This window comes from Myotis daubentonii, chromosome 1, assembly GCF_963259705.1.
Source record: "Myotis daubentonii chromosome 1, mMyoDau2.1, whole genome shotgun sequence".
NCBI classification, from domain to species: Eukaryota; Metazoa; Chordata; class Mammalia; order Chiroptera; family Vespertilionidae; genus Myotis; species Myotis daubentonii.
In genome coordinates, this window is record NC_081840.1 from 164,401,693 (window position 1) to 164,414,375 (window position 12,683).

Consider the following 12,683-nt stretch of genomic DNA (forward strand, 5'->3'; position numbering starts at 1 on the left):
TGTGTAAAGTTAAATTTTGTCCGGAAAACGATTTCCTAGATTAATAAAGGAAAGTTAATATGTATAATTCTGTATTGTGCATCAAAATAACTTTACCTACGTTATATTTTTTACATTGGGAGATCTTCCTGCTCTCCCATACAATTATATATCCTATATAATAAAAGCCTAATATGCAAAGTGTCCAGTAGTCTGCTCATCTGTTCAACCAATCAAAGTGTAATATACTGATGATATGTTAAGGCCACTCAACAGCTCGCTATGACGTGCACTGACCACCAGGGGGCAGACGCTCCAACCAGTAGGTTAGCTTGCTGTTGGGGTCTGGCCAATCGGGACAGGGTGAGATGGGCCGGACACACCCTGAAGCCCTCCCGTGTCCCTCCCTGGCCCTGATCATGGGCCCCGATCATGTACTGATGGGGTCCCTCAGCCTGGCCTGTGCCCTCTCGCAATTCAGGACCCCTTGGAGGATGGCAGAGAGCCGGTTTCAGCCTGATCCTGCAGGCCAGGCTGAGGGACCCCACTGGTGCACGAATTCGTGCACCGGGCCTCTAGTGTGTTATAATTAAAAAGGCTTTCCCAAGCAGTGGCAAATATTTTCCATATTTCCTGCAAACAGGAAAGACCATAAAGTTCGTTCTACTTTAATAATACTTCCCCGACGCCACTTAGCCCCTTTAGTGCTTGCTGCACTGACACCTGAGAACTATAATTTCAGGACAATAATAATTGCAATAATAATAACTATTATGCATTAAACACTTGCTATGTACCAGGTCCTGTTCTAAGATTTCACATGGGCACTAGATTTACAAATTTAGTACAACCAACGATAGTCAGAGATAATTACTTTTAAAGAGTTCAGATTTGCTGATTTAAAAAAAAGATAATAATTGGCTTTGAGTATAATCTCTTTCAATCCTCACAACAACACTATGAGCTTGCTCAGGGACCATAGATATTATACAGATCAACTTCCATGTCCTATAAGTCCTCCCTGAATCCACTGTACAGATTAAGATGCAATCATTTTTCCCTTAGTGACAAGTTTATGAAATGAAATAGGCAAGGCACTGAATGTAGTTGTATTAATAAGACCTCAGGCTTATACTGAATAAAGAGAGAAAAATGGTAGGTGAAACATATAGTAAATATTCAACATTCCAAATCATGAATACACATGACACCAGTATTTCCTGTAATAATATATTAAAGCACCATAGTTTTGTTTGTTTATTGAAATATCCCTGGTATTCTGAATTTATACTTGATGTAAACAATGATATTATGAGTACTACACTATACTAGTATTCATACAGGAGGAGGCCTGCAATTTAAACATTTGCATATATATCAGATGAATGTACTGTTGTTATATGTTACTGTTACTTCTTTTTTTTTTTTTTGTAAGAAGGTAGATGACTAAATAGTAAGAAAAAAGCAAGCATGCTTATGATTTAGGTAGTTTGCTATAATATATTGGTGTATCAAATTATTTAATCAATTAGATTTTTTGTTTATATACAACTATTACTTCCAAGTAAGCACCCTCATAAACTATTTTTTTAAGTATTAACTATAGCAGATATAATAAAATAGCAATAAAATGTACTTCATCACTGCACCTGATAAATACCTGAAATTCACCAATGTGATGAACTTTCAGTTATAAATAATTACCTATATCCACATCATTAAAAAATCTAATAGGTTAAGTATGTCATCTCATGGCAATACTATTATGGCACTTCCTTTTCCCTAATTCTGTTCTATGCTTCCTTGTTAAAAATCAGCTCTGTTTATATAACACTGCAAAGATGCAAATTAGTGGTAACAGAAAGGATTTTTACCCTTTAAGTAGATTTTTAAAAAAGGACAATTTTCACTAATTATTCCAGATATGTGTTCTACATCAATCATTTCTTATGCCCTGTATTTCCTGAGAACAAGGCTCATTCAGCCCAAAAGAATGATTTTATTTGAAGTCTTTTGTAACATAGGTAAATTATTTCTTGCAATAAAGTCCCAAAGGGCTTTGCAAAATTTCAGTTAGGTGAGCTGAGAGTATAAAGGTCTAATAACCTTTCTGGCCCCTTGAGAGTACTTAATTTATGAGTTATACCTAAATACCCTAAGGAAATGGGAATGGGCAATTTCTTTATTTCACTGTGCGTGTTCAGACCACCCATTAGTCCTAAATTATTAATCCTAACAACTCTCCTTGGAGGCAGGTAAGAGGCAGGCTCATTAATATTGCCCCCCAGATAAGGAAAGGAAGCTCTGCCTGTACCCACCCTCTCCCCTTCCTGCTGCCAGGCAGCTGACATCTGAATCTGACCAGGGGCCCATATCCAGGGGTCCTGAACACACTAGCTTAAATGGGCTTGCTTATTTCTACTTTTCTGTTATTGAAAGAGAAGTGGCGATCTGCTTTCAGAGACCAGCCTATCAACATCTCCTTCCTTGGCTGGTCTGACCTTCAGGCTGTTACAGCTGCCTCTGAGTTGAGTTAAAAATGGACTGCCAATCTGGCTTTCATTTCTGCAGCTCTGCCTCCCAGTGTCCTCCCACTGATCTGTTGATCACACCCTCCTTACTCCTTCTGCTGTTGTTTTTCTGACTGAGTTTTTAGCCTGGACAGCTGAACCTTTCAAGGCCCTAACCTGCAGATCCTGGTACCAGTGACAAAGTAATCCGAGAGGGCTTGGAGCCAACACTAGAACCTCCTACTCTTTGAAAGCCTTTCCCTCCAGGCATCCCCACCCTTTCCTTCCCTGGACCCACCGCCGCCGTCATTGGGAATGGCCACTCTGAACAGATCGTCCCCTGCTGGCACACCAACGCAGGAAACGGGTAGCTTAGAAACTTTGCAAGAGAACATGGTTGGCTTCTTGCCAATGGGTTGTTGACTCTTTCCTGGGCTCCTCTGTCCCTCTGGTTCGAAACTGCGCATCAGGCCTCACAGAAATGATCCTAAGGGGGTATAAAGCTGCCTCTTCATTGCCCAGAGCCCCTTCACGACCATCCCAAACCCAAATTCTTCTTCCCCCGGACAGGGCTCGCCAGGAACTTCTGCCTCTGGGAATGACAATTGCTCCCCGCCACCAGGCGAGTGGAGGAGGCCGCTATCCCCACTAATGGTTTTGTTTAGTTTCTTGGCCAACTCCCCTTCATTCAGCCTCCCGGCGTCCAGGAGCCAGGTCTAATTAGAAGAGTACCAGGCTCACCCTTCTCGCGGAGAAAACGCATTAGTCATAGATGAAACAGCACAGAGCGTGCCGGGAGCCCGGGGGTGCGGGGGTGCAGACCCTTCCTAAAATGTGCAGAGCCTTGGATGCCTGAGAGGAAAGCTAGAACTGACCGCGCTCAGGAGGGGAGGACAGGGACGCGGGGTGGCGCTGACTTGGTTAGAGCCCAGAACTAAGTGCATAAACGATGCTCATTGAACATGGAAACAGAGTCAAGCCAAGTGTTCCGTACGACCCCGCAAAGCGGAGGTCACGGTAATAGACAAAGGGCGGAAGGCTCCCCCCCAGCCCGGGACAGGATCTCCAGGGCCCCGCAGCGTGAACGCGCGGGAGCGCGCGCAGGCGGAGGAGTGGCCCCAAAGAATCCAGGTTGGTGGCAGAGGGGGTGGTCAGTTTGGGGGCGTGTGGTGCACCCGGAATTGCAGTCACGGTAACCTGGGGCCCACCCGGGAATCAGCTGTGTAGCAACCGTGCTGCAAGCCTGTGCGCAACGCCGGCGGCTGCGCCTAGGGCGGCAGAAGTGTCGGGTGGAACTGCAACCCGGGACAGCGGAGGGGCGGGGCCGGGGCGGGCGGGCAGGTAGGCGGGGCGGGCCGGCCGGCCGAGGACCGGGGCCTATAAAGTGCTCGCTGCCCCCGAGGCGGCGCAGTTCAGTGGGGCGGGTGCTAGGTGGGTTGGGACCTAGCGGGGTGCGGATCGCTGCTGGGGTCAGCAGGTCCCAGAGCCCCCGGGGGAGCAGGCTCCAGCGGAGAGTGTCTGCCTCGGTTTACCCCCTGCCTCGGTTTACCCCCTGATTCATTTTACCCCGCAGCGTGACCAGCGAGCGCATCGGCCTCAGCCAACTCCCGGCAGGTGAGCGAGGCGGCGGCCCGGATGTGGGGTGCGCAGAGGCGGGGGCCCGTGGTGCCCGGGCCGGGCCGTGGAGGGGGCTGAGCTCCGCGGGACAAGTCGGCTAACTTTGAATGGGTTTCAGGTGGTGGCAGTAGTTGGCGTCTCCGCTCGCGAGACTGCAAACTTGAGTTGCAGGGACCGGTTCCTTCCCTTTGGAAAAGGAGCGCGGGGCTAGTTCGTTCTGGGGACGCGGGGCGTTTTAGGAGCCTCGGCACGTCTTTCCGGCTCTTGCCAATCTGTCCTGGTTGCCTGCTTTTTCCAGCGCCCCAGGCCGTTCTGCCCCGCGAGGGAAACGGAGCCGTTGACCATGGTTGCAACTGGCAGTTTGAGCAGTAAGAACCCGGGCAGCATTTCAGAGTTGCTGGACCATGGCTTCTACCCGGGGAGCCTGATAAATGGTGAGTTTCCCAGTGCCCGCCTCTCTCTGCTCCAAAGATTGCAGCCCCTCTATAGGTGGGATCGGATTGGCAGGTAGGCGGTATCGCCCCTTTCCTCAGTGGAGGTGCCACAAAATCCATCTGAGAAAACTTCTTTCCAAACTTTCTAGCAACTTCTGACCATGGTAGTGAGAAACTAAATAAATAAATAAATAAATAAATAAATAAATAAATAAATAAATAAATAAATAAATAATAAATACTGAGGGCTATATAGGTCTAGTATGTTGCTAAGAGGCTGTTTGGGATGAAAAGTTATGTAGGCGCCTTACCCTAGTTGGTTGTAAAGTTTTGGTGAATTTTAAGTGTTCAGTTATGTATGTTTTAACAAGTGTAATCATGGTAGTCACTACCATGACCCTCTCGCCCCGAATTACCTATTTGCCATCAATTCTCTCCTCTCCCTCTCCCCCGTTTACTTTTGCCTCTAGAGTTTTCTGTCAATGGAATCACATAATATGTAGTCTTTTGTAACTGGTTTCTTTCCTGCAGTTCAATTATTTTGAGATCCTTCCGTGGTTTCTGCTTCTATCAGCATGTGTTCCTTTTTATTGCCGTGTAGTATTCTATTTGTGGCTATATCCATTCTTCTGTTTTTAATGCCAGAAGAAAATTTTAAAACTGCCGTGATGCTGGTCATGCTGTCATTTGCAATTTTAAGCAGCAGTTTCTAAGTGCACACATCGCTCTGCGGTGAGGAGCTGTGTGGGCACAGGCCAATCGCTGAAGACCTTTGGGCCCTCCTCATTTAGAAGGCAAAGTGGCTGATCTAATTTTATAGGCCAACTCTCTAAATTCTCTGTCTTCAGCATATGAAGCCTTATAATTTGGATTGCATTTGTTTTATTTAGTTATAAAAAAAAAACAATGATCTAAGAGAATACACAATGTGGGGAAACCACAACAGCCAATGAGGGTGAAGTAGGCTTAGGGAACGGAGCCCGAACGACCTCTGCCTGCATCCAATTGACTGTGTGTATGGCATCTTGCCAAGTGGTAGGATTAATTTGGAAGGAAGGTGACCAAATGCAGACCTATCTCTTTTCCTTGCGCAAATCTAATTTTGTTTTCCTAGGACTATTTTGTTTTGGTTGGCCATGGAAAACTACCCAGCTAGTTATAAATATCCCGGTGGACCTCAAAGGTCTTCTTTGAGCAATTTTTAATCAAAGAGGTTGAAGCTAAAATTGGAATTTACAAGTCATTCCAGTAAAGACTTTTAAAGAAAGAAATAGATTTAATAAATATGTAATATAGCTCCTCAGATTCACCCTAAAATTTATCACTTAACAATAGCAAAAAATTGGTATTTTAAAGAAATAAACTCATATATTCTCAGAGTCAGAAGGTAATAGTTCCTTATTAAAAAAAAAATGTATATAACCGTTTTTACTCTAGAAGTAATGCATGTTCCCTGTAAAATAAATTGAAAAGTTTCCTAAGCAAGGAAGAGAGCAAGAAATGAAAGACAATCACTAATAATCTAGGATACCCATAGATTTTTGATCCATAGTCTTTAAGATTGTGTGTGTGTACACATAAATTTAAAAAAAAAATGGTTGTATCCTATCCACTGCATTTATCAAAACCTTTATTTCCACTAGTTAACAGCAAAGGGAGATCAGCTGGTCTAATATTGGATAAATATTGGAAGCAGGTAGATGTGGTAGAGACCGATGTTGCTATCTTGGTATGTTTTTCCTGCTCCTGGATTTCTTTCCTTTTTTTTTTTTTTTTTTACTTCAAACTTCTATTTTCTACAGATTTTGACTACTGGGATTATGTTGTTCCTGAACCCAACCTCAATGAGGTAATATTTGAGGAGACGACTTGCCAGAGTTTGGTCAAAATGCTGGAGAACTGTCTGTCCAAATCCAAGCAAACCAAACTGGGTTGCTCCAAAGTCCTTGTCCCTGAGAAACTGACGCAGAGAATCGCTCAGGACGTCCTGCGCCTCGCCTCCACGGAGCCCTGCGGCCTGCGAGGGTGTGTCCTGCACGTGAACATGGAGGTGGGCAATGTATGTACAAAGCTGGATCGGATTGTGTGTGACTCCACTGTGGTGCCCACTTTTGAGCTTACACTGGTGTTTAAGCAGGAGAACTGCTCATGGACCAGCTTCAGGGACTTTTTCTTTAGTCGCGGTCGCTTCTCATCCAGCCTCAGACGAACTCTGATCCTGAGCTCAGGATTTCGACTTGTTAAGAAAAAGCTTTACTCCTTGATTGGAACGACAGTCATTGAAGAGTGCTAAGAGGGAAACATTTTATTAGTAAAAGGTCCTTTTATGATTGGGTAATAAAACTCTGCAGCTGCTCAGTTACAGTCATTGTAGTTTGCCCTGCCTGCTTTCAACGAAAAACCCCCAATCAAGTTCTTCTGCATTTCATAGTCACAGCAAGCCCAACCAAAGGGAATATTCTGTGGCTTTTGAGAAATGACCCCCATGTCTGCGTTATATCACTTTTTTTTTTTTTTTAACAAAATGGAATGGCATGGAATAAGGAAGGAAAAGGAGCAATCTACTTCAGCTTGTATTTGACTACACCAAGTTTTCCATGTAGTCTTGCTGATAGACTATTAAACCAACTTTGTTTAGTTTGATTTTCATCTTGCTTTTTTTCTTCTGTAAATTTTCAGAGTGATCCTATCAATCACAGAATCTTACTGAGTGATGCTTAGTCCATCAAAACATCCAGAAGCCCACACCACCAATTTCCTGCCCCTACCCTCATTTGAAGGGTCCTTATACAGGAGAACAGAATTAAGTGGGTGAGCATAATTCACACTTAAACCATGCAAGAGTGAATAAGAAACTATCAGGAGAACAAAACTACTTCACTGTTTTTTTGCGTACTCTTCTGGGTATTTTTGTTTGTTTGCTTTAGTGTGTGTTTTTAAATATGTTTTATTGATTTTTAGAGGAAGGGAGAGAGAGAAACATCCATGTGAGATTGAAACATTGATTGGCTGCCTCCTGCATGTCCCCTACCAGGGATCAAGCTGTAACTTGGGCATGTGCCTTGACTGGGAAAGGAATCAGCAACCTTCCAGTGCACAGGAAGATGACCAACCAACTGAGCCACACCGGCCAGGGTTTTACTCTTCTGTTCTAAAGAGGTGGCATAAACTGAAGCTGCCATTTAATAACTACAGTATTGTTTTACATAACTTCATGGACAATATAAACTCAGTTTTTCTAGTTCTCAAGTATTGAGTGATATCTTTAAACTAGAAAAAAAATGGAAAATGTTAAGCTGTTATTTTGCATATAGTTTATTTCTCTTTTTTTATGTGAATGCATATGGAGATAGGACATGAGTTCTCAGTTCTCATCCCTTTCTCATTCATTTGATAATCTAGCTTCTTTTCACTGTTACATATGCTTAATCTCAGATGAACTCTCCCACCAGTCAGTGTTATCTCATCCCTGGCCTCTCCTAGGAACTCAACTATCTTTACCCATTCTTCAAAGGAGATAGCTGTATTCTACCACTTTTCATTATTAAGATGGGTCTATTACAACAGACTAGAGAATGAAAGCCAGGATGGAACCCAGCTTTCTTCAACCTAGGATACCTGTCCCTAGGGAACAATAAAGGCCTTATGTTTTTCTTGTTCTTACTGCCTAGATCATTAGTCTTTTTTATGCTAATGAGAGAATGTAACCTCCACACTACAGTGTTCATTTCTGCAAGTCCTTCACATCCTTACTATAGGTCATGAATAAGGAATTTATTCACATCTTCTGTTCAAGCTATTAGCATCACTTTACGTACCTGAGGGAGGGTGGTAGGGACCGATGGCTTCATCCTGGTGTAACTCAAAAGCAGGTAGATCCTGTTACTCTTCCTATAGGTGACCTAAAACTTCACTATTCAAACCGTAAAGCCCTCTCTAGGGCTGGGCCAGCATAAGTTAACGTTGTTTGCCATGTCTATTATTAGTTAGGGTTCTGAGGGTCACTGTGATTCTGTGGGCGAGGCTTCTCTAGCAGGATGTAGAGCTGCTGTCCCTTTTCCTCTAAACAGCTGTCGTTTATGCTCACAAAGTGGTGATAATGGCTTATGGAGACCTTTAATTAATATTTCTGTTAAAGGAAATTAAAGTTTGTCTATTTTTGACAATAAAGCATCATATATTTTTAATTTTTTTTGTCCTCTTTGTCTTTTCTGAGTTTTATTCAATGATCACCCTAAAATATACTTGACAATATTTGAAGGAAAATGACAAAACATTTATCTATCACTTAAGTGTTTTGCTTCATAATTTTTCAAATACAAAAGTACATTTTATAGGGAGACAATAATTTGAGCTCCTTTGGCAACCACCTTTAAAAACAACAACTCATGGTGTAAAGGCTTTTCCTATAGTTTTCCTAATGACCAAATGCAAGTATATCAAATTGTGAGATCCGTGTACATTTTTATTTTTATCAGAATATTCCATTTGAATCATGTCTTTCTAGTAACACTGTTATTCATCTTACCTATCCTTTCTGTTTCAAATTTTTGGTCATTTGCTCATATTTCTCTCACTACATAACACATTTAATAAGACTTGCTAACTGGTGGGCACTGTACTAGGTGCTTTATATAAATTCTTTCATTCCTCACAAGAGTCCTATGAAATGAAACTACTGTCATCTCCACGTTATAGATAAAGGACCAGACACAGAGAGATTAAGTAACCTGCCCAATGCCACCAAGTTAAGCAACAGAGCCAGAGTATAAACCAAGCCAACTGCTGCCTCCAAAAGCCCAAACCAGCGCAGAGACCATATTCACAAAACCAAGAGTCTACAAAAGCCATGTCAGAAACATTTGCCCCTAAATTCAAAGTACAATTCTTATGGTGGTTTCTTGTCAGGTAGGAAAAAGGAAGAAACTACAGTACTGACAATATCCCCCATTCACTGGAGCAGAGCTGTGCTTAGAATAAGAAGTCAAAATGTGTAAAAGATGCATTCCATTCCTTCCACCTTCACTATACAAGTAGCCTTAAAAAAAAAAGTGTGATCTGTGCCCTAGATATCTTTATTGAGAAATAAATCTGTTAGCTACAGTGCGTGATGGCCTCCTAAAATAAAGAAATGCCTTATTTTCCTCTTATTAATAGAAAGATACCATTTTATAGTGATGATACCATTGGAATTAACCCAGTTATTAATTAATAGGAAAGGAGCAAAGGGGAGGCTGGATAATATAGACATACAGTTTTGCCAGGAAGCTGCAGCTTAGCACTCTCAAGGTCTGTGCCCTGCAGATCCTGGGGATCCTGGGAAAAGGGACTGAAGAGAGAAAGAACAGACACATGCCCAGTAAGGTCTGAATAACATAGGAAAGGTGATTATCTGTCCGTCACAGATTATTGGCCAAAATAGGCATGGCCACTGCCAGAGACCCAACCTGGGATACATAAGCTCCTGAACAAAGTGAGTTCCTCTTGCCCTTTTCTCTTGCTGCTCACTGCTGGTTCCTGGCTTGCAGGGCCCTCACACCCTGCACCGGCCCACATGGCCAACGGCCACATGGACCCCACACAATAGACTAATGGATTGCAACTAGCCTGATGCTCCGCCAGACTCAGCTCCGCCATGGAACGGAAACTTTGGACACTGGCTTTGCTTCTAGCTCTGCTAAAGCCCTAGCTGCACCTTCTCGGGGACTGGTTTAAGGGAAATAGGACTTTAGAAATTGCGGGTTATAACTTCACACAAATAAAAATCACTGATTCTCCCGTGGGAGTCTTAGAAAATTCTTTTTCTCAAGATGTCATAAGAACCTGACCCCCAGCACCCAGTCGAGAAAGGGATTCCCCACTTCTACTGGTGGACACCCCACTTCCATGAATAACAGAAATGGATTCAATATCCTGAATCTATTTCTCCAATGTTCTATATCCTCATGGAGTCAGCTTCATATTGCACTATGGACAATTTCCCATTTGCATGGTAGACGGATGTACAAGTATAAAAGTCTTAGGTCTACTACATTCAGTTCTCAGTGATCTAGATTGGTTTAAACAAATGGCAACAACAAAATTCCAAGGCATGTTGTTGGCACATGAGGGAAGGAAGGGTACAGGGTCATGAGCATCATGCAACTGTTCAAAACCCCAGACTCTTGTCTTGTTGATAGCTGACCTTTCCCTAGGTTTTCACATTGTCTTCCCTCTGTACTGCTTATCTCCAAATCTCCTCTTCTTATAAAGACCCCAGTCATATTGGATTAGGGCCCACCCTAATGAACTCATTTTAACTTCATTACCTCTTTCAAGACCATATCATATTGAAGTTAAGGATTTAAACGTATGAAATTTGGGGCGGGGGATGAGGGCGAACACGAACCAATTGAAATGGCCTAGGTAGGAAAGGAGAAGAGTCTGAACTAGAGAAAAGACAATCTATATTAAATATAATATGATGACAATAATTTGTTCAAGAGTCATTACAAGAAAAAATGAACTCTCTTTGGTGGCTGGATATAAAGAAGAGAAAAAAGAAGTTACTGGTAAACTTCTGGTATTTAGGTTTTCTTGCTGCTTTTTAATGTAGACAATAAAATCATCACCCAGAATAGGTAATGAGTACCTATAGAAGCTGCCAGAAGACTAATAGCTGCAGGTCTTATATCCGGCATCATTTCCCTTTTAATAACTGCTTTAGCTGGAGTTCCCTGGAAAGAGTCTGGGATGGAGATTTGTAAGCAGAAGGTTAATGCCCTTTGATCAACACCTCTAGACAAGAGAAGGAAATAGAACTGACTAAACAAAGGAAATAGTTAACAGTTGATACTGCCTCCTTGAAAGGCCTTCACGTGATCTCTCAGGAAGCTCTAGAGTTAGACTGCCCTTCAGAGTTATTTCCCCTGAGATGAGAGGCTTTGACTTTTATCCTTTCCTTCATTTACCAGACTTCGAACACTAGCTGCCTAAGAGAGGGATGCATGACTTTGGACAAGTGGTCCTCTTTAGCTGAACACAAATCCTGAGGTGTTTACTCAGCTTTGAGCAGTCAGCCACCAACATTTCCAACAGCTTGGGTGGTGCCAGCCTCAGACATGAAGAAGGGATTTGAGTGACACATTGCAGCATCCACTCCAGTCCATCACTCGTAACATTCAGATCCATTTGTCATATAATAAATTCTGGGTCCAACACTTGCAGGATTTTGTCTGGTCTCTTTTCCTAGAGAAACTAATAGAGGAAGGTTAATAGGACAAACGGAAGCCCTGCCACTGCAGGTGGTCTCAGTGCCACAGCTGAGCATCAGTTCCTTCTCTAGAACCGTTCCAGATTCCCCACTCCTTCTGTTATCCCCTTCCTTAGTCGGCTGACTTCCTAATTGGGTGACTCAGACCTCCATTACTGAGAGGTCTGAGCTCAAGGTCAACATGGCCTTAGGCCATGCTTGCTGCACTTGTCCATTACTCTTGGATGTTCCCATTATAATTCTTACCCTAAAAGCCAAAGCACCAATGTGTTCTGCCAACTACCAAATATGCCCATGGGAATTACTGTATACATTTGGGATCCAAATTATGCATTTGTGCTTCTCATACTAAGCACATTCGTGAGTCCAATAGATATATTCTGAGCTGGACCTGGGCCAGGACTCAAGTTCTGGAAACTGAATGGAAGACTATGACTATTAGAAATGTCCACCTTCAAGAAAGGGATAGGACTTCAGATGACTGTAATTACTGCAGAGGGGCTTAGCTGACAGTTGGCATCACCAACACTCCTGGCAGCTAGGGGAAAGAGTTCCCTTGACCTGGTTGGTGCACTGGTATGTCATCCATTTCAACAACCAATCCTTTTCAGATGAATGCGGAAAGGTGGAAGTGAAAGTTTAGTTGCAATGATGGAATAGGGAGAAATCTAAGCATGTTTTAAATTTTAAATTATCAGATTTCCTCTCTTAACTCTGTCTCCATCTCAGAGGATAACTACAATATTATGTGTTCAGGCTCTTGTGGATTAATTATAATATATCAAACCTAAGTCTAACTATCATGTTATGTGTCTATAATTAAACAAAGGAAGTGTTTACCAATGAAAGGGATTTGCTAAGGTCTCATAGCTTTGTAGTAGGTGGAGAGAA

At 42.8% G+C, this 12,683-nt stretch overlaps 1 protein-coding gene across 1 annotated transcript; it reads left to right on the plus strand.

The window, feature by feature from the left end:
* Positions 1 to 3,880: 3,880 nt before the first annotated feature.
* Positions 3,881 to 8,727, plus strand: DDIT4L (DNA damage inducible transcript 4 like). Its single transcript, XM_059664578.1, has 3 exons — positions 3,881 to 4,103; positions 4,405 to 4,540; positions 6,343 to 8,727. The coding sequence occupies exons 2-3, from the start codon at positions 4,450 to 4,452 to the stop codon at positions 6,831 to 6,833; spliced, it is 582 nt and encodes a 193-aa protein (XP_059520561.1). The 5' UTR covers positions 3,881 to 4,103; positions 4,405 to 4,449; the 3' UTR covers positions 6,834 to 8,727.
* Positions 8,728 to 12,683: the final 3,956 nt, after the last annotated feature.